The 27,953-nt window shown below is 32.2% G+C and overlaps 2 protein-coding genes across 6 annotated transcripts in view; one reads left to right on the forward strand and one right to left on the reverse strand.

Annotated features, from left to right (window-relative positions):
• LOC114326427 (glucose transporter type 1) overlaps nucleotides 1-27,953 on the forward strand; it is a 659,305-nt gene that overhangs the window by 422,836 nt on the left and 208,516 nt on the right. The gene's annotated exons all lie outside the window — the stretch shown is intronic.
• Nucleotides 753-27,864, reverse strand: LOC114326431 (uncharacterized). The gene is made up of 2 exons (XM_050644466.1): nucleotides 27,657-27,864; nucleotides 753-2,601 (listed from the first exon to the last, which is right to left on the reverse strand). The coding sequence occupies exons 1-2, from the start codon at nucleotides 27,789-27,791 to the stop codon at nucleotides 2,341-2,343; spliced, it is 396 nt and encodes a 131-aa protein (XP_050500423.1). The 5' UTR covers nucleotides 27,792-27,864; the 3' UTR covers nucleotides 753-2,340.

Genomic DNA, 27,953 nt, shown 5'->3' on the forward strand with positions numbered 1-27,953 from the left:
TGTACTGATTTTCAGCCTTAATAAATGGATTTAATTACCTCCGCAGGTAAGCAACTTGGACAAGCTGTCAGTACCACCTGTTCTACGTTTCGCTTGACCGACCGCAGTAGGTTTCTCTACACAATCACGGTAATCAACTGTGGAAAAACTAGCTTTAGTAAATTCAGAGAGATTTTTCGGCGCTGCCTCTCCGTCTATTGGAAGTAGGAGAGTGTGATGGTTAAAGAATTTAAGGAACTGGTTTAAATGCCGTTCTATAGAGCTCTTCAGAGCAGCGGTAGATAAAGTAAATATAGTGATGATGATGTCCAACGTACGATTGGGAGACGGCATGTAAAGAAGAATATTGTGGCCTTCTGCGAATTCGTAAGGCTCGGGTAAAAAATATTTAAGAGTATTGAGCCTTATCCTGTCCAACTCTGAGCAGTTGCACAGAATGTGTTATGTCGTCGCTTCATCAGTTTTACAGATCCTTCAATTCACAATAATTGCTGTCGGTCCAATTATTTTCATGTGCTCCTTCATGTTCTGTTAGAAGAATACGATAGTTCGTAGATTCTTATCCATACCTAGTATATATTTGGATTTCTTATTCGAAGGTTCTTGTATAAAAGCCTTCGAATATTTGAGACTCGTTTGTTAATACCTGTGGTTACGTATCTACCATATAATGGTGGGTAAGGTCTAAAATTTTAGTACATTAAAAAATTTAAAATCCTTTAGGTTTTACAAGAACGGATAAAAACACAAAATTTTATGGTAAATTTTATTATCATAAAACTGATCTGTATAAAATATTCGACCAAGACAAAAGATAAACATAAATTAACATGATACTGCTAATAGTATGGTATAGTTAGACCCAAACCCAGACATCCAAAGTGAAAGTTATCCTTCAACACCAAATTGTTCTATATGGTCCACATAATGTTCAGAAAAAAGTCACACCATTTTGAGCGTCGGGTTTGGGGGGGAGAGGGGGGAGAAATCTGCAAATTCGTAGTTTTTTAAGTTTTTCGTCAATATTTCTAAAACTAAGCAGTTTAGCATGAACAACCCTCTACACAAAATTGTTCTACATTAAATTTGAAATAAAAAAGGCCCAATGCATAACCCTTCTAAAATGAACGGTTCCAAAGTTACGGAGGTAGTATAGTATAATTCGTCCAAAAAAAGGCCTAACCCAGACATCCAAAGTAAAAGTTTTCCTTCAACACTAGATTGTTCTATATGGTCCACATATTGTTCAGTAAAAAGTTACACAATTTTGAGCGTCCGGTTTGGGGGGGAGATTGGGGAGAAGTCGGTAAATTAGTACTTCTTTTACGTTTTTCGTCAATATTTCTAAAATAATGCTTTAGCGTAAGGAATAGTCTATAGAAAATTGTTCTACATGAGATTTAAAACAAAAAAGGTTGTATACATAATTGTTATAAAATCAACGTTTCCAGAGTTACGGAGGGTGAAAAGTGGAGGTTTTCGATACTTTTTATATTTACCGATTTCTTCCTCCTCTCCCCCCCCAAACCCGACGCTCAAAATGGTGTGACTTTTTTCTGAACATTATGTGGACCATATAGAACAATTTGGTGTTGGAGGATAACTTTCACTTTGGATGTCTGGGTTTTTGGTATAGTTATATCATAAATATTGCCCAAAAAATATAAAAAGTATCGAAAACCTCGACTTTTCACCCTCCGTAACTCTGGAACCGTTGATTTTATAACAATTATGTATAGAACATCTTTTGTTTTAAATTTCATGTAGAACATTTTTGTATATAACATTGTTTACGCTAAAGCATAGTTTTAGAAATATTGACGAAAAACTTCCCCCCCATCACCCTCCCAAACCGGACGCTCAAAATGGTATAACTTTTTTCTAAACAATAATGTGGACCATATAGAACATTTTGGTGTTGGAGGAAAACTTTTACTTTGGATGTTTGGGTTAGGCCTTTTTTTGGACCAGTTATACTATACTACCTCCGTAACTTTGGAACCATTCATTTTAGAAAGATTATGTATAGGACCTTTTTTATTTCAAATTTAATGTAGAATAATTTTGTATAGAGGGTTGTTCATGCTAAACCGCAAATATTGACGAAAAACTTAAAAAACTACGAATTTGCCGATTTCTCCCCCCTCTCCCCTTCCCCCAAACCCGACGCTCAAAATGGTGTGACTTTTTTCTGGACATTGTGTGCACCATATAGAACAATTTGGTGTTGAAGGATAACTTTCACTTTGGATGTCTGGGTTATGCCATCTTTTGGATCAACTGTACTATAGTATAAGGCAAACAATTTTAAAAATAAAAAAATATTTATAACACCTTAACCTAAAACGATGATTGAAAACTACCATCTATGGACACATACGCGTAGTCTGGAACGTCTATTAAACTTCTAGGTGCAAATTTAGAAAATTTCTTTCTAGGATCGGACGATTCGGACCTAAATGTGGATGATTGTGCTGCATCTGCTTTTTCTAACTCTTCCGTGACGTCTTCCGCCTTTTCGTCTTTATTTTCTAGTGACAATTCCTCAACTGTGTGAACTACTCCATCGATCTCATCTACGTCATCATCGTTTAATTCATCCTGAAATAAACGTATACCGTTTACTAATCACTTAAAAACTTATTATTAATATTGATATTGGATTAATACTATTATTATTAATGCTATAGGCGAATTATCCCATAAAGGAAGGCGATAAGCAAGATAAAAGTTCTTTTTAGTGTTATTTTCAAACTTGTGCGATCTTAAAAGGCCAGTCTTGCTGCTGAACTAGGCAAGCCCATGTCTCGGTTTCCTACTATTTTCCATTATTTCCTGTTTACCACTTTAGTTTCCAATTTAAAATTTCAAGTTCTTCTATAAATTTTTCATCATCCTTTTTCCACCTGGTTTTCGGCTTACCTTTCTTCTGCTTTCCGTCTATTCGTCCCATTAGTATTCTTTTGGGTTGTCTCGTATTTTTCATCCATCGCATATGTATTCCGTTCTCCATACATTTGTTTCTAGTTCTATTTTTGGTCTCTTTCACATTCCAATGTATAGCTTTTCTCTTGCTCCAAATATTTTCCTGAGGCATTTTCTTTCCCACATTTGGAACAAGACTTGTTGAGATTTATTTATAGTCAGTGATACAGACACAAAGATTACCACTCACAACTCTTGTTTCGATTTCTTTCTTCATAGTTGGTCTTCTGGTGAATGTCGCTCCTAGGTGTTGAAATCTTTCTACTTTTTAGAATTCATATATTTTTTCTTCTGTAATTAGTTTCAGGTATTGTCCCTGTTGGGGGCTAACACGCTTAGAGATACTCCTAACGAGCTATGTTAGGAGTATAATAGCTTTTCATCACCAACCACTGAAAAAGAAGTTATATCTAATGTATTAAAAACTGCTTCTAAAACAGCTGCAGGGGTAGACGAAATTGATGGAAAAGTTTTGAAACATGTTGCCACTTATATAGCTTTACCACTATCCTATTACCCCAGGCTGTGGGTGAAAAAACGTGATGTAATTCAGGAATTTTTGAAACCTATCAGGTGTTATAAAGGATGATGCCAGGAATAACTTATACTAAAATGTAACCAAAAATTTTGTGCGGTTTTTTATTTATGACGATTTTCATTTGTCAAATTAAAATTTTTAAATATTTTTAATTTTGCAGCTTAGGATATTCATTTTAGAGAAAAACTTTTAAATAGAAAATTGTAGTAAATTAAAAAACCTACAATTTGAGGTATGTCAAGTTTAATTTCGTTAATATGTTATTGCAAAACAGCCTGCGAAAGGTCCAAAATGGCCGTTTTTTGCAATTGCGTTATTTATTGTAAAAATTACTTCTAGATATTTTTTAAGGCTTTAAAATGAAGATCTTTCAATACTAAACATAACAAAAATTTGTAGTGCCCGATTGGTGAACTTGTTGTTTAGATATTATAATTTGTTTATCCCAAGAGGTCAAATGTCCAAAGCTATAACTTTTTGAAAAAAAAATCGTACAGAGTTAATCCAAGATCCAATCTCCTTCTAAAGACTTATATTTTGATATTCTGATGTAAATATATGCGTATAATATTTTTTAACCTATTATTTCGGGTTTGAAAATAAGGGGGCAAATTTCGTTATAAACATTTAGAACTGAAGCCGCCCCTGTACATCCTATGAGTTTTTAACTTGCAGGTTATTGTTGCTGAAGACAAAATAAAGATTGAAAACTAAAAAAAAATTTCTACGATCCACTGAAGTCGAGATAATTGTTTTTGTGTTCTTAAATCGTAGTGACTTTATTTATAACAATTAAGAAATTATTTCACAGTCATTGACTAAAGAAAGACTTATATTATCTTAAAATAAAAATTATTTTAACCAAAAATTACATTTAATTATTAAAAATGATTTTTAAAATGTAATGGAGATTTATTTTTCGTTACGACTATGATTTATTGTGTCGGTTGCCCTTAGCAACGGCTAGCAACTTATAATACATTGTATCACGGTTTTTGCTTTAAATTTTAAAGCACCGCTTGGATTGACATGAAATTTGGCAAACACATAGATAACATGTTAAAGAATAAAAATGATATTGGGCCTCTGTGTGCTTTTGTCCTGGGGGTGCGTTTCACCCCTTATGAGGGGTGAAAAAATATATGTTCAAAATAAGTTCGAAAATGGATAAAACGTCTAATTCTAAGCACTTTTCGTTCTATAGCATTTTTTCACCAAGTTAATACTTTTCGAGTTATTTTCGAGTAAATACCTTAATTTTTCAACAACAAAAATACACGTTTTTAGGCGGTTTTTGACAAATAACTCAAAAAATAAATGTTTTATTAAAAAAATGGGTTCTAACAAAAATATAGAAAATTAAAAATTGAAAAAAATGATGTATGCATGAAATCTCTAGACCCCGTATAAACAAAGTTCTAGCTAATGAAAAATAGGTTCATATCCTTCAAATTTCAAAGTGAGTTATTTCAACGTGAAATAATCAAAAAATCATGCACTTTTTCGAGAAAAATCATTTTTTATAGTATTTAAAAAATATGAAATCCGACGCTCTTATAGGGCATAAGGACAACGAGAAGAAGAAGAAAAAAATATGTATATCTGTTTTTAAAAAATGTTAATAGCATCAAAAGTAAGCAAGTTACTCTGGAAGTAAAGTTGATCTCTTTTTTTTTGGTCAAAAAACTCGAAAGTCATCCCCCAATTAGCATCTTAAATCAAATTAATCATTACCGCTTCACAAGTTAGTTTGCTCATGTATTATTTATATTATCAGTAAGTATCATCGGTTCAAAGGGCTTATTTAAAAAAATTGGTTTTAAAATAAATCTGTTTTAATTTTTAATTTAAAAAAAATGTTTTTTTCTAAATAACTTAAAATTTATTAATGTGACCAAAAATCACAAGAAGTAAAAAAAATCAGTTTTTGCTGTTACGAATATTTTTAATTTTTTGCTTTTTTTGGAAGGCAAAAATTTATTAAGATATGGCTGTTCTAAATTTGCATACACTCGTGATTATTGACTAGTTCAAGTCCTTTTAACTACTGCCCCTTCAAAAATAAGCACTTTGAACCGATGAAACTTACAGACATAAACGACACATACACGAGTAACACAAAATTGAAGTAAAATTGATTAATTTCATTTTTGATGCTAATTAGGGGGTGACTTTCCCGAGTTTTTTGACCAAAACAAAAAAGAGATCAACTTTATTTTCAGCGTAACTTGCTTACTTTTGATGCTATAAACTCTTTTTTAAAACAGATATACAAATTTTTTTAAACACTTTAAAATAGGTGTAATGATTTTTCTCCAAAAAGTGCATGATTTTTCGGTTATTTCACGTTGAACTAATTCACTTTGAAATTTGACGGATATGAATCTCTTTTTCATTAGCTAGAACTTTATTTTTACTGGGTCTAGCTAGAGATTTCACGCGTACACCGTTTTTTTTCAATTTTTAATTTGCTATATTTTTGTTAAAACTCTTTTTTTCAATAAAATACTTACTTTTTGAGTTATTTGTCAAAGACCGCCTAAAAACGTGTCTTTTTTGTTGTTAAAAACTGAAGGTATCTACTCGAAAATAACTCGAAAGGTATTAACTTGGTGAAAAAATGCTATAGAACAAAAAGTGCTTAGAATTAGACGTTTTATCCATTTCCGAACTTATTTTGAACATATATTTTTTCACCCCTTATAAGGGGTGAAAGTCACCCCTAGGACAAAAGCACACAGAGGCCCAATATCATTTTTATTCTTTAACATATTATCTATGTGTTTGCCAAATTTCATGTCAATCCAAGCGGTGCTTTAAAACTTAAAGCGAAAACCGTGATTAAATGTATTATAAGTTGCTAGCCGTTGCTAAGGGCAACCGACACAATAAATCACAGTCGAAACGAAAAATAAATCTCCACTACATTTTAAAAATCATTTTTAATAATTAAATGTAACTTTCGGTCAAAACAATTTTTATTTTAAGATAATATCAGTCTTTCTTTAGTCAATGACTGTGAAATAATTTCTTAATTGTTATAAATAAAGTCACTACAAATTAAGAAAACAAAAACAATTATCTCGGCTTCAGTTGGTCGTAGAATATTTTTATTTGGTTTTGAATCTTTATTTTGGCTTCAGCAACAATAATCTGCAAGTTAGAAACTCATAGTATGTACAGGGGCGGCTTCAGTTCTAAATGTTTATAACGAAATTTGCCCCCTTATTTTCCAACCCGAAATAAGAGGTTGAAAAATGTTATATGCATTAATTTACATCAGAATATGAAAACATAAGTCTTTGGTAGGAGAGTGGATCTTGGATTAACTTTGTACGATTTTTTTTTTCAAAAAGTTATAGCCTTGGACATTTGACTTCTTGGGATAAACAAATTATAATATCTAAGCAACAAGCTCACAAATAGGGCACTACACATTTTTTTATGTTTAGTAATGAAAGATCTTCATTCTAAAGTCTTAAAAAATATATAAAAAATTTTTTACAATAAATAACGCAATTGCAAAAAACGGCCATTTTGGACCTTTCGCAGGCTGTTTTGCACTGACGTATTAACTAAATTAACCTTTCGATAGCTCAAATTGTAGGTTTTTTAATTTACTACAATTTTCTGTTTAAAACTTTTTCTCTAAAATGAATGTCCTAAGCTGCAAAATTAAAAATCTTTAAAAATTGCAAATTTAACAAATGAAAATCGTCATAAATAAAAAACCGCACAAAATTTTTGGTTACATTTTAGTATAAGTTATTCCTGGCATCGTCCTTTACAACACCTGATAGGTTTCAAAAATTCCTGAATTATATCCTGAAATCGACCTATTTTTCACTCACAGCTTGGACTATATCTCATAAATGAATCATTTACATGCGGAATATTTCCAGATGTAAAGGAATCGAAAGGAATTCCTATTTTTAAAAATAAATGATCTGCAACGGATATTGCAAGCTATAGGCTGATTTGTGTGTCAAGTCAGTTCTCTAAAATATTTGAAGCAGCCTATGCAAATAGATTAACAGATTATTTAGAACATTTTAAAATTCTTCCTGTTATTCAAAACGGGTTTAGAAAAAAGAAATCTACAAATACTGCTATTTCTGACTGTCTTGAATTTATTTATAAAGCATTAAATGATAAATTAAATGTATTGGATCTTTTTTATGACCTTAGTCGTACATTTGATACGGTTGATCGTGAACTCTTATTACAAAAATTGCAGGGTATTGGAGTACGTGGTATACCGTACAATTGGGCCCTATCTTATCTAAGTAATAGAACTCAAGTAGTCACAGTGGATAATGTAACGTCGAGGCCACTTCAATGTACGATGGGTGTACCTCAAGGCTCAATACTGGGGCCTTTATTTTTCATTATATTTGTAAGTGACCTAAACACGTTTTGTTCAATGCCAGATAAAAAATTTCAGTATGCTGATGATACCAATATTCTCATATCTCACAGTGAACCCATACAACTGGTGGAAAATACCAATGTTGCGTCTGCTGAATTTAGCACATATTGTAAAAATAATGGACTTAAGTTCAACGTAACAAAAACACATTTTATGCGTTTCTTACCAAAAAACTTAACTCCAAATTCTGACTTTCATTTACACGTGGATGGCAAATCAGTAGAAAGTTCAACGAAATTTTTGGAGGTAACCCTAGATCATAAACTACATGGGAAACTCACGTAAATCATGTGTATCAGCAAAGTTAAGTACATTTAGCTATATAATGCGTAATTTAAGAGAAGCTGTCTCATTTGATATATTACGAATGATTTACTTTAGTTTAGTCCAGTCTGTACTTCAGTATGGCTTAATATTTTGGGGTTGCTCATCTCATTTTGAACGGGCATTTATAGCTCAAAATAAAGTTTTAAGAAGTATGTATGGCGTTCCATTTTCGGATAGTTGCAAGCCATTATTTAAGAAGTCTTAATATTTTAACACTACCTAGCCTTTTAATTTTCCAATTAATATTACACATTGAGGAAAACAAGCTCAAGTTTGACAGAAATGAGGACAGTCACTCACATGATACTACAGGTAAATCAAATTTTCGACAACCTTTCTTTACATTAGGTGTATCCCAACATGCACCTGAATATATTGGAATAAAATGTTACAATAAATTAGTCAATATATTAACTCTCAGTAATTCTTCACATAAAGGTTTTTGCCAAACTGTGTATTCATTTTTAATGAACAACACATTCTACAGTATTGATGGATTTTTAACTATTTAACATCTTTGCAATAATAGTTCTAAAAAATTTTTTTGTTATTTGTAACTTTTATTTATTTCTTATTTATTTTATTGTAATCACTGTTTTATTTTAATCATGTGTACTTTTACTATATGTGTGTGTGTGTGTGTGTGTGTGTAGAGGAAAGGGATGGCCTTAGACGCAGTCTATTAGCCACAGAATTTATTTTTATTCATACGCATATTTATATTAGATGTATATAAGATTAAATATCGATATTAGCTTCTTTAACGAAATTTATTATAGCATCGAAGACGAGTTTATTATTACTAGATAACAGGGAACCGATGTTGAGAGGGAGAGGTGTGTTGTGTTCTATTAAGGAATTATATAGTTTAAAAATAGCTGTGCTATTCTTTTGACACTCCAGGAACATGTGGTTAATGTCACCTATGGACATGTTGTCACAGTCACATAACGGGGAGTTAAGTATCCCTAATTTATGAAGGTGCGCCGGAAAACGGCCGTGATTCAATTTTAAGCGAGTTATAACTGAAGTATGTCTTTTGATATAATCAAAAGTCGTATGCGGTATTTTATTTGGAAGTTGTGGATAAAGCTGAAAATAAAGATTTTTCGATGTCTTGCTAAAATTATTGTAAGATTCTGTCCATCTGTCTTTAATAGATTTTTTTAATTTAGTACTTAAGTCGGTATGTGAAAATATTTTTACGAATTTATCTGATTTACAAGCTTCTTTCGCTTCATAATCAACCCTTTCGTTACCGATAATACCGCTGTGACCTTTTACCCATATGAGAATTATTTTTTTATTTTGCTGATTTAATTGGTACAATAAGTTTTTTATTTCACAAATTAATTCTTGATTATATATATTTATTGGAGGTCCTTCAATAGCTTGCAAAACGGACTTAGAATCTGACATAATACAAACAGTTTGAACTGGATTTAGCGTGCACCATAATAGGCTTTTTTTAATCGCCAAGGACTCGGCGCTGTAAATAGAAAATATATCCGCTAGTTTAAATTTTTCGACATGATTGATGTGTGAAACAAAAAATGCTGCACCTATTCCAACCTCACTTTTGGACCCATCTGTAAATATTTTAGTTACATCCTTTCCAAAAGCATTCAATGTGGTGGTGAGTATTAGGTTATTTAAATTAGGGATTTCTGAATATTCAGGGTATATAATTGTTGGCCGAAATATGATACTTTGATAACTATATTGAAATATTGGATATTTGGGACTATTTAATATAAAAATTTCATAATGGTTGGTATTAACAAAGCCATCTGCCAAGGGAGGGGAATTTTTTATCCTCCAATAAGGTGTTGTAAGATTACAAGTGTTAATAAAAGCTATTTTTCGGATCATACTCGTATTAAATGTTCTGTATTTAATTATTTGTTTTTCAGCTAAGTACTGTCTACGTATATTTAATGGGGGTTCTTGTATTTCTGCAAGGACTGCTTGGTTAGGCGATGACATCATTAGACCCATACAAATTTTTAAAGCCTTATATTGTATACGATCAATGGTGATTAGATTCGTTTTGGATGACGCCCCGTATAATGTACAACCATAGTCCAATATGGAACGAATATATGCTTTGTAGAATGTATACGATACAGTAACATCTGCTCCCCATTTTTTTTTTGGAAACCACTTTTAGTAGATTTATGCCGTGTTCGGATCTTTTTTTAATATATTTTATGTGGTTAGTCCAAAGCAGTTTTTTATCTAGTACTATACCTAGGTACTTATATTCGTCGACGAATGGAATCGTGAACTCGTCTAGACAAGCAGCTCTAGCAGTTCTAACTCGGTGACGAGTAAAACATACCAAGGCAGTCTTATCCTGAGAAACACTGAATCCCATGTCATTAAACCAACCTGTTATCAAATGCATACATTCATTTAAGTCATCTAAACATTTCTCATATGAACCATGGCTGAAGTAAAAACATAAATCATCCGCGTATTGTATCATGTTAAATTTATCACCTACTAACGTATGCAGATCTGCAGTGTATATATTAAATAAAATAGGGCTCAATACAGACCCCTGAGGTAAACCGTTACATACTGTGTGTGGACCATGTAATACGTTATTATGATCACGTAAAAATATTTTTCTATTATGAAAGATACTTAAGATATTGGTACATACAGTTTTATTAATTCCAATTTTTTCCATCTTTTTTGATAAAATATTTAGGTCAACTACATCATAGGCCCCTGTTAGATCTATGAATAAACATAATGTATATAGGTTTCTGGAAAAACTTATTTGTATATCTGAAACTAAGTGACTCACCGCATCTATTGTTCCCCGTCCTCTGCGAAAACCATATTGAATGCTTGGTAAAAGGGATCTATATTCCACAAAATGTTCTAATCTAAACTTAATTAATCTTTCGAATGCTTTGGTCACGCATGATATTAACGAGATTGGGCGGTATGATGATGGAATTTCTGGATCTTTATAAGGTTTAAGTAACAGACAAATTATAATATTTTTAAAGCAGTCATAATATTTTTGTTTCCTCCACCAGTCATTAAATAATTGCAAAAGAAAATTTTTAGCAGAATATGGTAAGTTATAAATTATTTTATAAGTAAAGCCATCTAACCCGGGAGCTGTGTTCCGACTATTTTTGATCGCTAAATCCAATTCGTCCATTGTGAAAGAAGTAGACAATTCATCTTCATGATTAAATGGGAATTTGTTAACTGATTTAACCACAAAATTAGAAGCAGAAGGAGGACCTATTTTGTTTAGTATTTCCTCTATTAATTTTTTTGAAAGAGGTTTTTTGGGACAATGAAAATTTTTATTATTTACAGCTTTAACGAACTTCCAAATTTCAGTTAGTGGTGTATTTTTATTAAGTTTATTTAGGAAGTTAATCCAGCTACAACGTTGTTTGTTTTTAAATAAACGTTTAGCTTGGGCAGCTACGTTTTTATAAACTAAATAATTATTATGATTGGACAGAATTCTATAATTTTTTAAGGCCGTTTTCCGTTTTTCTACCATCTTACTACATTCCTGATCCCACCAAATTGGTCTTGGGGAAATGGGAGTAAAAGATTTTTTAACAGGCATAGACCGAGTCGCTGCATTGGAAATCATTTCGAAAAATGTTGATGCATTACTTGTGTTATTTTCAGTAAGTAACTGAGTAACATCTTTTTCCAAGAGTGTTTGGAATAATTCCCAGTCTGCGCATGTGTCATTCCACTTAGTGGATGGGTTTATTGAAAAATTTGAAGGCTTAATTTGGATGTCGATAGCTATTGGGTAGTGGTCCGATCCCATAGTGTCATCTAAAACCGTCCAAGTTAATTTATCAACTAAAAAATGAGAGGTTAATGTTATGTCAACAGCTGAATGATTTCCACTAGAGTTAATTCTAGTGGGAGTACCATCGTTTAATACAACAAAGTCTAGATGATCTATTGCATCTACTAAAATTTTACCATGTCGATCATCAGGTATAGGTCCCCACCTATCATGGTGCGCATTAAAGTCTCCGCAAAAAAGAGTATGGGACTTGAACTGCTGAAATAATTGTAGCCAGTCGGTAAAATTGACAATCACGTCAGGTGGTCGGTAAATAGACACTATTGATAAGTTTATAGAAGGTAAAGTAATTGCGCACACTTCTAAATCTATGTTTAACGGCTGGATGATATTAACCTCTTTAAAACCGAGCCCTTGCGCTACAAAAATACCAACGCCACCATAACCATCAACTCTACATTTTTTAACTAAATTGAACCCTTTCAAAAAAAAGTTTTCGTCAGGCTTAAGCCATAGTTCTGATATAACAATGATGTCAATAGTTGTACTGTTAACAAAATTAATTAAACTTGCTTTATTTGATTTTAAAGATCTGCAGTTCCACTGCAAAATATATAGTTTGTCTTTTTTAATATTATGGTCAGGAATCGGGAAGGTTAATAATATTCGGATTCAGATCCACTAATATTAATGTCCATTCCATCTGTGTGATTGTCGGTATCAAACATATTATTAACAAATTCTCTTATATCTGATTCTGCAAAAGAAACTGGGCTAGACGGAAAACTTTTTTGAAGTTGTTTAACGAATGTAGATAGTATAAGTACTGACTTTTCTTTATAGTTCATATATTCGTCCCTATAAGGATTAGGAAGAACAGTATTAGCATTTGATTTTAATTGGGGGGTTTTTTTTATTGGTGACATTTCTGTAGTGGGAGATAGTGGGGAAGGTTTTCGTTTTTTGGAAGTAGGAATATTTGTTTTGATAAAGGGTTTCCTTAATACGGCTGAAGAACTCTGAGAAGATGTTTGCCTTACTTCAGGCAATGGTGGAAAGTTGTTAATATTATTTAACACCGAGAACCTGTTATTCGTAACAATTTTGGCATAGGAAGGATTTACATACATATTTTCAGCTTCTTTAAAGGAAATGTTTTCCTGAGCCATAATATGTTTAATTTGTTTTTGTTTTGTGAAAATAGGGCATTTACGGGAGATTGAAGTGTGTTCATTGTTTTTACAGTAAATACAAACATTTTCTGATTGACACTCATCTTCCAGATGATCCAAACCTGTGCATTTTTTGCATCTGCTTTCTTTAGATTTGCACTGTCTGGCCGAATGGCCATAACGCAAACATTTAAAGCATTGGACAACCGGTTGTACATAAGGTTCTACTTGAAAGTTACAAAGATTAATTTGTATGTTTTGTGGGATTTCATTGCCCAGAAATTGTACTATAATCATTTGTCTGTTAACTAAACTGGAATTTCCGTCTGAGTCTATAATTTTTCTTTTCATTCTTTGAACGCTTACAATTTGTTTATTGGAAATGATGGCTTTTAGTAGATACTCCTCGGAGAAAGTCGTATCAACCATTCTGACGATGCCTTTTTTATGGGTGTAAAATTTAGGGATATATGCTACTAAGTTATTTTGATTTATAACATAATGATTTACTAGCGAATTAGCGGATTCCATAGTTTTAAATATGACTTTTACGCGGTTTATTCCTACCGATTTTATATCCTCCACTTGTTTACTTAATTTCTCCTCCGGGAGTATATAGTGACCAATTTTAATTGGGAAAAGCCTTCCAATATGTTTTTCTTTACTTTCCACGAAAACAAAATAAGGACCTTTATCGCCTGGTCTATAACGATTTTCTAAATCAATAATATTATTATTCTTTTTCTCATGATCATCTTTCAGTGCGTCACAGTTTTTCGATTTCTCTCTAACGCATTAAATTGTATGTGACAGAAAAAAAGGCACGTCTGGGAATACTTCGGTAATTATTCTAGTTCGGTGATTATTCTAGTTGTCGATAGATGGCGCCATAATCAAAAAAGAATTATTTATTAAATAAAATAATAATATTATCAATATAATCTGTACAATTTATAAGACTATACAAATGAAAGAAAATACCATTTTATAAATGCAATAGACACAATTGATTTGGTTTTATTCCAAATTGAAAATAAAATTTGACAACTGTCAGATTTAACTAAAACGTCACGTTAGAATAAATGTCATAAATGTGTATTATCACGGACTTACCTTTTTTTCTATAATTTGTGACGCACTGAAAAATGTTCATGAAAAGGAGAATATAACTAGAATCAATATTTTCTTTTTCAGTATTGTTCGGACAATTATTTAAATTTAAATCGGGCGGTTTCCCGCCCGTATTTTCCCCCATGGTTTATAAAATATTAGAAATGTTTTTAAATAATATTTGTAAATAAAATATATAAATCGTAAAATCAAAACCAAACTCTTAAATATAAATAGGAAACAATAGTTGAAATACTAGGTATTTCAATTAAAATATAATTAGCAGGTAATATACTTATCTCAGCAAAAAGTAAAAATACCAGCACACGAATTTATGTCCGCACTATTAGACTGATGAATTCGAACTGTACTTTTACTATATATTATATTCTATTGTACTAAAATTTTTTTGACTAGTCCGATAAGATTTATACATATTTTTTTTTTGTAAGAATTGTGTAAACTTTGTGGATAAATAAATTCTATCTATCTATCTATCTATTACTGAGAGAATTATTTATACAAAATGAGGACGTGCGAAGCAGGACGAATGTGAAAGATGTAATTGGAAGAATTGGAGGATGGAATTGTAGGACCCGTAGCACAGCAAAACAATGAAAGGTGGACGAAAACCATTGCATATTGAAGACCACGCGAGCACAGTCGGAATAGAGGAAGACGGATGTAAAAAGTCTGAAGAAGGAGAAGAATAATGAAACAAAGAAGAATAAAAACAGTAAATAATAGCAGCAGGCAAAATATATTCAAAAACATTAAACAATCAATTAAAACTTATCTTTTAGGTCAGAGTGACATAAGAGGTTATTCCCTTTGTAATAGATAACAATTTATCAGATTACGTTGTCGTAGAATTTTAATTCATACAGATAATGAATTATTATGCGACCCAAGCGAATTTACAGAATTTTACATTTGAGTGGTATTCACCACCTAATCAATATTTACTTGAAAATATGTATAATACATACTATTATACCAGTGGTCAACAAACTTTTTATCCAAAGTGCCAAATATGAGCATTACAACAATTTAAAAAAAATTGGGAGCCAAATCTGCTTGTTCGGCAAAATTTTATTATGCTAAATAAAACTAAAGGTTCTAATCAGTCTGTTAAGATAGTGAAAAATAAAAGAACCACATGTTCTACATCAAAAAGTATTTGACCAAAAAAATGTTTAGACCCTTAGCGCCATCCATAACCCCCCAAAAAATTAAAATGTGTTTTTTCGTTTTTGGGCGATATCTTCGTTTCTAATCTTTGTAGAAACTTCTATTTCCTTTCGTTTTGTAGGGTTTTATTTCCTACAACACTGTATTTTTTACAAAATTTTTGGCGCAAAATCCAATTTTTTAAATGTTGGTATGTAGAATCGAAAAGGGAAAGAACAGCAAACGTGAGCTTTTTTAGCTGATCATAAGAATCAGCAATATTATTTCAAGCGTTGAAAATGATCATATCTTCCTTCTCCATGTAATTCAAAGCAGACCACTTCTTGTGTTGTGAATATTCTTTCTTCTCCATTATTTCCAATTCAACACAAAGACTTTCGCATTTAGAGCGCCATACCTCCTTATTTTTTTAATCCAGAAATTGTATTTCAAAGCTATTAATGCCAATTTTAAAATGAGAAAATTTCAACTCAGTTGTTGTAGCATTAAGAGAATGTTTGACGAATGCAAAGTTTGTAAGTTTGATAAAAGCTAATTTATCAGAATAAGATGTAATGTTTTTCCTACCAATTTTTTTAAAGGAACATATTATTGCGCTTTCCGTGGATATTTGTGCCAGAGCCGCACCTAAGGAGCCAAAGAGCCACATGCGGTTCATTATGTAAGATTCGACCATTTTTTTCGTTTGTTGTCATGTGCTATTAGTAATTTTTGTGTATTTTTTTTTATAATTGGGCATTATTACCCATTATTATTACCCATATAATCTACAGCCGATTATTACAAAAGAAGAAAACAAATAACTTGATATATTTTGACATTTCGCATGGTAGAAATTATTAAGGCCAACCGTAAAGGTATATTATACTCATTTGTTATTTATGTATATCGTACTGATGTCATATCGTATTTGTTTGACTGTATGTAGGTGTTTTGTTGGGCGGGCATGTTTTCGACGCTAAAGTACCTGAGGGTCTTAAAAGTACCCGAGGGTCTTAAAAGTACCCGTGTTTTGGACGCTGCCAGAAAGTAAAGTTAGGACCGAAGGGTTGGGTCTTCCTCCTTTGGGTCTTTTAAATTTAGCGTCCAAATCATGCACATCCAACGGGTTGTATAAATTCCACTGATGTAGAGTAAGAGGTAGAATAGGATTTATTCGGTGAGACATTCTGTATAGTAACATCTGATGACATATTGATAATTTATTTACGGTACTACCGAAACTAATTACTTTCGTTTCTCGCAAAAAACAAACTGGTAATTTGTCTGTAATCCATAAACCTGTGTCTATTTACAATAACTCATATACTAGACAGGAATATAAACTAATAGTGAATATGGAAATTTCAACGTTAGTAAGTAATCGTGGTAAAATTTTACTCAAAGTGAACAGTTTTACTTTTTCTCAAGATAAAGTACTAAAATCGGGAGAAACGTATTGGAGGTGCGTAAAACGGTCGTGTAAAGCGAAGATATTCACGAAAGGGCCAGAAAAGTTAGTAATCCGAAGTAATCTAGAACATAATCACGAGTGTGATATCAAGACGCTTAATAGACAGATTGTGCGTAGCGGTGCCAAAAGGAAGGCTAAGGATAATTTAAGGCTTAGGATAAAGAAAATGTAGATTGCTTGAGCCACATGACTGTTAAAGACGTTAATTTAATACGAAATCAAATATACAGTGAACGGCGAATGGCTCAACCGAAACTGCCCAAAAGTAAAGAAGAAACTATTGCTGCGGTAAATATTATGAATATCAAAACACTTAAAGACGAGAATTTTATATTTGCGGTTGAACCAAGTTCTAACATTATCATCTTCTCGTGTAACTAACACTAACATGCGTTTAGCGTCCAGCGTCCCAGCGTCCAAATCATGTATGCAGAAACAGGTAATTTTATTTTTCAGCGTCGAATTTTAAATTTAGCGTCCAAATCATGCACGCCCGTTTTGTTGTGCTCTCATCCTAAATCCTGCCTGGCTGGTATAGTTTAAAGTTTCTTTCCAGTATATTTGTTTCTTGTACATCCTGTACAAAGAGTTTGTATCGACTTATCTATCTGTAATTTCCCAGATCTTCTGGATCACCTTTTTTTCCTTTTATCTGGGATGTCTTCTTCTACTAGGCATCTGCTAAATAGATTACCAGTTTATTGTTTAGTCCCGTAATACTATTCTTTAACGTCTCAGGAAACCTCATCATTTATAGCAACTTTATTGTTTTTTATTTCTTGGAGTGCAGAATGTGACACTCGAGGAGCAAAATAAAGTTTTTCCCTACGGCCGTGACAAAAGAGCCACTTTCACGCACGCATTTCGTTTCTGAAAGTTGCACTTTCCCGCACGACGTGCGGTAAAGTAAAATACCTTGTAATATGGCATTATAATATATTATAATGCATGCAATAAACTATATTTAGAAATTATTTACTAATTTTTTCAAATTTATCTTATTGTTATTCTTGATGTATTAATTGAAAATGGTTATTCATTTTTTATCTTATTGTGTTCATGTTTTAATGAAATTAGCGCGATAATTCGATGAAATAAAATTATTTTGACATAATATTTAAAAGTCAGATCAGTAGACAATTACAATGGTTTTCAAATGGTGAACACGCTGCTGATATATGAGCACATTGTAGAAATGTTAGGTATAGAAAGTCTAATGCTCACAATCTTATTGAAGGTTTTTATTAAAACAGTTTTCGGGCGACCGGTTTCGGCGTTTACAGTTTATACGCCATCATCAGGCCCTTTAACCCTCCGTTAGTCGCTATCGGTGTCACACACCGACGACAGAATTACTCATTCGGGATTTACAAAATAACTGGTTTTTTCTATCGCCACTTTCTGTACCTCTTCCTATCAACTAACCTCGTGTTTGTATACATTCTTACCTACTTGGGTACAGTTGTGCGAGTTTTATAGCTATTTTCGGTGCAAGACTCCGTAGCGACTAACGGTGTGGTTATTACTTTATTGGCACAACTTGCTGTTGAGGTAAATATTTAGCATCTTATTATTGCATTTTATCGGTAAGTTTTGGTCAAATCTTATTTATAGATGTCCTTTGAAGCCGAACAAAAACGTTTGTTGGAATTATGGGAAATGGTTCCTAGCGAATATTTTTATATTACAAATAACAATATGTATATTGTTATACTAGGGTTTTTCATTTTATGTCTGTTGTTTTTCAATAAATCATTTTCAAAAATATTTTTCGGTCATTCCTATACACAATATAAAATATTTGTATGAATTTTAAAGCAATAACTATTTTTTTTTTAAATTGTCGGTCTCTGACACCGTAGCGACTCTTAATGCTCCCTTTATCCTAGCGACTAACGGAGGGTTAAGAAACTGAATAAGATATCAGTACAAGAAAATTATTACAGTGTACAATCTGATGTTTGATTGTTACATTGGGACCCAAGTGTCTTCCTTGATTTCAAACTCGCATTAACAATCGAATAATGTGACTTTGTTGTCTAGGTGTTCAGCTTTTACTCTCACAGATCCAAAGTGTATGTGAGAGAAGTCAAATTAGTTTATTTTAAAGCAGTACATTAAAAACACAAAAAATGTATGACAAAAAACAAAGTTGGTTATAAACTGCACAGACGAAAAAAGAAAAAAAGGTCTTTTATATAAAAATAATTGACTGATTAATTTTAGTAAAATTTTCCTTGGATCTATTTAAAAGGATTTACCTTTTAATTACACAAAATTGGCACCACAAATGTAGTCAATTAAGATCGTGATATTTGTTTTGTTAGTCTTTTTGTTTTGTTAGTCTGTGTAGTTAATAACCAACTTTGTTTTTTTGTCATATATTTTTTGTGTTTTTAATGTACTCATTAAAATAAACTAATTTGACTTCTCTCACACACACTTTGGATCTGTGAGAGTAAAAGCTGAACACCTAGGCAACAAAGTCACATTATTCGATTGTTCATGCGAGTTTGAAATCAAGGAAGGCACTTGGGTCCCAATGTTACAATCAAACATCAGATTGTACACTGTAATAATTTTCTTGTACTGATATCTTATTCAGTTTCTTAAAGGGCCTGATGATGGCGTATAAACTGTAAACGCCGAAACCGGTCGCCCGAAAACTGTTTTAATAAAAACCTTCAATAAGATTGTGAGCATTAGACTTTCTATACCCTAACATTAATTACAATGGTTTTGAATCGTCGTCATGGAAACCAATATTGTCGTCGTGGTAACCCATTATATTGAAAGTTTGGTTTTGAAAACCTTATCAAAGGATTAATTTGTGTATTTTCACTTCTAAATAAAAATTGATATAACTCTATTTTTTGTGGCTTTTTTCCAAACGTACGGCCCTTGAAAAAATATTGTTCCTAATTCCCAACTCATGAGGAAAGTGTCTTCCCCGCACTCGAGTGCTTGCCCGAACTCCGCTATCGCGTCGTTCGGGTCAACGGCAGTCTCGTGCGTGAAAGCATCACTTTCCGCACTAGTTAGGAAAATAACTATATTCATATTGATGATCAGCGTGGATTTGATACTTAAAAAGGGGTCATGTAACCTTAGATAATTAGATATATATCTTGTCTAATATTGAATAAAATATTACATTAGCCACTTGTAACATATAACCTCGATATTAATAACTTTATCTAATCATTACATATTCGTGAGTAGCTTCCAAAACTGTTAAGATAAACTCAATTTATTTTCAATGGGTTTTTTCCTTACATTCTATTAAAAAACTAAATAATAAAATATGAATTGCGATGGAATGCGTTTTATCCAAAAATATAATGAAAGCCAAAAATGTTTTAAAGTTCGTACTTTTTAATTTCATTACCACAATATTCCCAATAGGTATGGGAAAAACCTGCTGGTTTTAACCTAAAACCGGTTTTTTAACTTCGCCATAACCGGTTTTACCGGTTGTTTTTTTGTACCGGTAATAACCGGTTTTTTCTCTGTTTAAAGTAAAAAACCGATTGTTAGGTTTTTACGGTGATTAGGATTAGGTTAGGTATTATTTTGGATCCCAATCTATTCTCATGTAATTATTCCAAACAAAACCATAATTCAAATTTTATTTTATAAATACAGAAGCAAACTGAAAGTTCAAACTCACATCAGCCAGAAACAATTAAGTTTTATTATAATATTTCGTTGAAAAGGTATTTGTAATCATAATATTTACATAAGAAGTGATCTGCTTGAAGTAGACGCAAACATCATCTATTTTTCACACTTGACTCTTGACATTGAAAGTGGGTGAATGACTTTTTCTGATTACCAAAAATAATGTTCTGACTATGAATATCGAATTGCCGATTACGAATACGAATCTCCAAGGATTTCCGTACGTTTTTGGAAAAACCGGATTTTTGGCTGGTTATAATCGCTAGGTTAAACCGTAAGCAAAAAAAACCGGTATAACCGAAAACCGGTATTTTGTCAAAAACCGCCATCCCTACTAATGTTGTAAAAAATGACAACATATGATAAATATGGACAACATCTTGTCATGATTTCAGTAGAAAATAATACAACATCTACTACTCAATTAATCGCTCAATCTCAGGTCAAAATACACCACCCCCCGTTTACAAGAAATTAGGTGCTGAGGTTCCTTAACCAGGATGTTCTGCTTCATCCTGGACCTCCCTTTCCAAATAGTTTTTCTTGTAGGATGGCTTGTAGGAGAGCATAATCTGGATTTATTTCGCAAAATATCTCTGAGGTATTTAGGGCAGTCAATGAGGGTATGTGGCTCCGAATTTCATCCTACTATATCGATTTACGTGATATTTTCACAGTAAGTAGGGAATAGCCCAAGAAACAAAGTCTACCCTATGCCGATGTGTGCTTTTGTTTTGGGGGCGGTTCCCACCCCTTCTCGGGGGTGGAAAATTTTTTGCTTAAATAACTACGGAAGTTGCTAGAGAACCTAATACGAAGCAAAAACTGTTCTATAATTTTTTCGAAAACTCAATACTTTTTGAGTTATTCCTGGTTAAAAATTGGCCAGTTTCATTGAAACATAACACCTTTTCAAACGGTTTTTTGCGAATACCTTAAAAACTATGCATCTAACTAAAAAACCATATAAAATATTTTTGTAGATTATAAAATAGCAAAGAGATTCTTTCCTTTATGAATCTTCTATTTATAACACAAAAAGAGATATGGTCAGTGAAAAAAACTTGTTTTCTTGGTGCATGCTCGAATCAGCATATTTAACTTGAAATAACAGAGAAACGGTCGATTATAGGTGTATAATGCTACCAATAACTTTTGTTGTGCTTGAAAATACCTATAAAATAAGCAATATTAAATGTCGATTACATTCAAACTATGCGAGATAAACTAAAAAATTTGATGACTAACGTATTTTAAGAAAAAAATGAGAAGTATATTTAACCCCTCATCCACAAGAATTTAAATGCATCGTTTTCCTTCTACAATACATTTTATTATAGTATTCTTTTTATGTTCAAAAAGTTGGGCTGGTTTAAAATGAATGGTTTTTGAAAAAAAATAAGATCAAATTATTGAGCGCATTTTTAAATCTTCTTAAAAATCTTCCTATTTCTCCATGTAACTCGAAAATGATAAGAGATGCAAAAAAAAGATGCTTACAAAAATGTAGGTTTCTTCTAGATAAACATTTTGATTTTATTTTTTATAAAAGTATGTCTTATCATTTTTAAGTTACATGGAGGAAATGGAAGATTTTTAAGAAAATTTAAATATGCGCTCTATAATTTGATCTTATTTTTTTTAAAAACCGTTCATTTTAAACCAGCTCAACTTTTTGAACATAAAAATAACACTGTAGTAAAATGTATTGTAGAAGGAAAACGATGCATTTAAATTCTTGTGGATGAGGGGATATTTCTCAATTTCTTCTTAAAATTCGTTAGTCATCAATTTTTTGCAGCATATCTCGCTTAGTTTGAATGTAATCGACATTTAATATTGCTTATTTTATAGGTATTTTCAAGCACAACAAAAGTTATTGGTATCATTATACATCTAAAATCGACCTTTTCTCTGTTATTTCAAGTTGAATACACTGATTTGAGCATGCATCAAAAAAACAAACTCTTTTTACCTACCATATCTCTTTTTGTGTTATAACTAGAAGATTGAAGAAGGAACGAATCTCTTTGTTTTTTTATGGGCTACAAAAATGTTTCGTATAATTTTTTTAGTTAGATGCATTGTATTCGCAAAAAACCGTTTGAAAAGGTGTCATATTTCAATGAAAATGGCCAATTTTCAACCACGAATAACCCAAAAAGTATTAAGTTTTGGAAAAAATATTATAGAACAGTTTTTGCTTAGAATTAGGTTCTCTAGCAACTTCTGTAGTTGCTTAACCAAACAATTTTTCACCCCCGAGAAGGGGTGGGAACCGCCCCCAAGACAAAAGCACACATTGGCATAGGGTAGACTTTGAATAAGGAGATATTTTCAGGCTATTCCTGAAATTTCATTAAAATCCATGCAGTAGGATAGAATTTGGAGGTAATAACCTGTTCTTGCTCTGATTGACTGCCCTAATTGTAACTTTCGAGATTTGATGGTAGTCAGTATAACTGAACAGATTTAACTTAAAATCTCAAGGTCACTTCCACCGCATCTACGAACGTCTGTCGTGTCTTCTCTTCTCGGTTGCAGATAAATGGGTTTTACTGTACCTATCGATATCGATTCTTCTTCATCCTTCTCAGGATCTCGTCATTTGTGATCAGTTCACGAGATCGTAAGTATTCTCCGTTATAGACACATCTGAATTCCTTCCAATATTCTGCGCATATCTTTGTTCAAGGTTCACGATTCAACACCATAAAATAGGACAAGGACTACGTCGAATCGCAGCATGCTTACCTTTATATTAAGAGAAAGGTTGTGAGACCGGGCAGTATCGTCGCCCCCGCTAGCGAAATTATTCCGATTCGATTTTTTTTGCACAAACTTACCCAAAAAGAGGTCCTTATAACATATCCACAGGGTGCCGGGCGGTGCCGTGGTCGAAAAATTGTTTAAATAATTTTTTTTAAACAAATTCACAAAAATATTTTTTTCATTTCGAACAAATTTTTTTTAGATAAATTGGCTTATTCTGAGCAAAAAAGGTCTCTTGTCATTTTTTTTTCTAAAATTGGTTGTTGTCGACTTATATGCGATTAAAAATTTGAAAAATGCGAAAATGGCCATTTTCAAGGCTTAATAACTAGATTAAACATTATTATTATGAAATTCAAAAAGTCACCAAATCAAGTTTCAAATCCTTTCTTCAAGGTCCTGAAGAGATCTTTGTCATTATTTTATTAGAAAGCTGTTATTTTTAATTATTAACAATTAGCGCTACAGTCCAGGATTTATCGTCGCCCCCGTTAGTGAAATTATTCCGATTCCATTTTTTTTGCAGAAACTTACTCAAAACGAGGTCCTTATAACATATCCACAGGGTGCCTGGCGGTGACGTGGTCGAAAAATTGTTTAAACAATTTTTTTAAACATATTCACAAAAATAATTTTTTCACTTCGAACAACTTTTTTTAGATAATTTGGGACATTCTGAGCAAAAAATGTCTCTTGTGATTTTTTTCTAAAATTGATTGTTGTCGGATTATACGCGATTTATAATTTGAAAAAGGCGAAAATGGCCATATAACTCGACAATAATCAATTTTAGAGAAAAATCACAAGAGACCTTTTTTGCTCAGAATAACCCAAATTATCTAAAAAAATCGTCCGCAATAAAAAAAATATTTTTGTGAATTTGTTTAAAAAAATTGTTTAAACTATTTTTCGACCACGGCACCACCCGACACCCTGTGGATATGTTATAGGGGCCTCGTTTTGAGTAAGTTTCTGCAAAAAAATGGAATCGGAATAATTTCACTAACGGGGGCGACGATGCATCCTGGACTATAGCGCTAATTGTTAATAATTAAAAATAACAGCTTTCTAATAAAATAATGACAAAAATCTCTTCAGGACCTTGAAGAAGGGATTTGAAACTTGATTTGGTGACTTTTTGAATTGCATAATAATAATGTTTAATCGAGTTATTAAGCCTTGAAAATGTCTATTTTCGCATTTTTCAAATTTTTAATCGCATATAATTCGACAACAATCAATTTTAGAAAAAAATGACGAGAGACCTTTTTTGCTCAAAATAAGCCAATTTATCTATTATTTTTGTGAATTTGTTTAAAAAAATTGTTTAAACAATTTTTCGACCACGGCACCGCCCGGCACCCTGTGGATATGTTATAAGGACCTCTTTTTGAGTAAGTTTGTGCAAAAAAATCGAATCAGAATAATTTCGCTAGCGGGGGCGAAGATACTGCCCGGTCTATGTGGCTCTTGAAGAAGGTCCCCATCCTGTTAAAGGTGGATCTAGATTTTAGGATGCGTGCTATAATCTGCTGGTAGTTGATCTGCTGCATTTATTGTGGTATCGAGATAGTTGTAGTTCGTCACTCTTTGTACTGATTGACTCAAGTTTTTGACATTCTCCTCCTGCTAATAAAAATTGTTCCAGGACTTGTCTCGGTTTTGTTATGTTCTGTTTTAAACGAAAAATTGTTAAAATATTTCTATGCAATTAAGTGGAATTGGCTAAAATCTCAAGCAAAATAATATTGAATGCTTTTTCGGTGACTCTATACATGACTTCAAGAACTTTTATATCTTGGCATGGACCACATTTAAATCGTTAACAATCACAGTAACATTAACAGTATAACAATTATTGATTAAAAACAAGTTTATTTGACAAGTCAAGATATAAATCGTCTGTATTTACACAAAAATACAAAATACTTTAAGATAAAGACCGGAAAATCTCTATTGATAACGAATGTATTTTTTACAATAGAGAATAATTAATTACGTGATAAATAAATGAATATATTGTATGTTATACACTGTGGGCCGAAATAAAGGAGTACATATTTTAGTTGAAAATACCTTATTTGTTTTTTGGTCGATATAATTTCTTTTTGCAGAGCTAATAGCCTAAGATGTCCTCAACATGACTGCAAATTTGGAAGCACAAGTAACTTACAGGGTCGGACTTATAACAAAATTTATGTAACGATGCATTTGAGCTCGTTGCAAATGAAAACTGTCTTAGCTAAAATTGAACTGATATGCTCTTTTGGTACGTTAACTATTACTAGAACACTTCAGTAAAGATGAAACTTTTCAAAATTGGCGGATTCGCAAAATATTATTTTTTATTAAATTAGGAAAATATAACGTTTTAACAAATAACACATTTATGAAAACAGTTTAATAATTTTAAAACCTACACTAAAATATTATGAATGTGGGTGGCCACCATTATTGTTTACCACTTCTTGAAGTCGTCTGCGCCATAAGTTGATAGCCCCAGTTATTACACCCTGTCCAAAATTGTTCCAAACAAACTGCATTCTTTCTTGGAGCTGTTCGATTGTTTCAAATTGTTGTCCGTCATACAAATTTGGTTCAAAAATTCCCCAAATTGAATAGTCAACCAGATTTAATTCTGGGCTGTTAGGTGGCCACATCTCTGGCTCAATATTGTCCGGGCAATTTTCACTCCAGAATATCCTTGTATTGTGGGAAGTATGCAAAGGAGCACCATCCTGCTGGAAAGTGTAACCATAACATAAGTACTTCTTCAATTTCAGGTAATAGGTGCTGCAAGATTGTTCTTACCCTGGCATCAAAAATAATAAGACGAGCTTTTCCCAACATGGATACTACAACAGAGACCATTACACCTTTTGAGAAATGACTTCTGTCAATTAAAAGATGCTCTAGAAAAATGTCTCTCTTAAATTGTATGTACGTCAGAATACACCCTATTATTTTGGGTATTTTTAGGAGGCCGTAAGTAAAACATTTTTTCATCTGAAAATCATATTTTTGAATGTCTGCACGAGAGCGGAATCTTCTTTGCGGAGAGTCGCAAATTACATCTTTCCAGTCGTTTTTCTCTTACATTGGCAGTAAGTCTTTGACAGTAAACTTTTTTAAATACTTTAAGATGGCAATCTTCTTTAATGATTCTTCGAACTGATGTGAGGGAAATCCTAGTATTTTGCGATTTTCCTTGTTCCAACAGATTGGCAAGGTTGCGAATTTCCTAAAACAACCCTTACTCTAGCAATATTTTCTTCAGTTCTTAAGCTTCGTTTCCTTCCTCCTCCTCATTTATGTTCAATATACCCATGGGTTTCCCATGGGTAATATTTAATTAATATTCTGTCCTCTTTGCTGAAAAGTGGCATTATGAACTGGCCAATTTACTTATTGAACTATAAATGTCAAACAAATTTCATGGCAACATAAGCAGTCATAATATGAGGCAAAGACGATAGAAAAGATGGAATTTAGTGTTAAGAGGGTTTCGTTCGGTGAACATATTAGAAAAGTACTAGAATAATATTTCCTGATTTAAGTAAAAAAATGATATTTTACAAATTCCGGATTTTTTTAAATTTTATGGTCAAGGCGTGTAAACATTATTTAAATAAAGAAATGATACTTTGCGAATCCGGTAATTTTGAAAAATTTCATTTTGGCTGAAGTGTTCTGGATTGTTAACCTACCAAAAGAGCATATCAGTTCAATTTTAGCTAAGACAGTTTTCATTTGCAACGAGCTCAAATGCACCGTTACATAAATGTTTTTATAAGTCCGACCCCGTAAGTTATTTGTGCTTCCAAATTTGCAGTTATGTTGAGGACATGTTAGGCTATTAGCTGAGCAAAAAGAAATTAAATCGCTCAAAAACAAAAAAGTTATTTTCAACTAAAAATGTACTCCTTTATTTCGGCCCACAGTGTATATATGATCTAATACAGCGGTTCTCAATCTGTTGTACATGTACCACTGTGGTATGTACATACATATTATTATTTGAGGTGGTACAAAAAACGCAAAAACGCAGCCAAAATCAGCAACACTATTATAGTTAATTAGATTGCTTGCAATAGCTAGATTACCTCTGTTAGGTGGTACCAAAAAAAGTAAAAAGTATTTTGTGGTACGTGACTCAAAAAGGTTGAGAACCACTGATCTAATATAATACTCACCTTAATGATATTATCCTCAGCTACTTCAGTCTGACATTCTTCTTTTTTATTTGATTTGTTATGACCTCTTTCTTCTTTCTTATCATCTTCGATACTTACGCGAACATTTTCGGATAAATTTTCTGCGTCGGTCATATTAAGAAAAACAACTTATCAGTATTGACTCTTCGAATTCTTTTTAACGATTAAGAGAGATCAGGTACAAGCAATCAAGTGTTTTAAAAAAGATTTTTTATCTACTGTTTATCTTTTAATAGTGAAGTACGTAATTTGCTTATTTAATAAAAATAATAAAAT

Source organism: Diabrotica virgifera, chromosome 1, assembly GCF_917563875.1.
Source record: "Diabrotica virgifera virgifera chromosome 1, PGI_DIABVI_V3a".
Taxonomy (NCBI): domain Eukaryota; kingdom Metazoa; phylum Arthropoda; class Insecta; order Coleoptera; family Chrysomelidae; genus Diabrotica; species Diabrotica virgifera.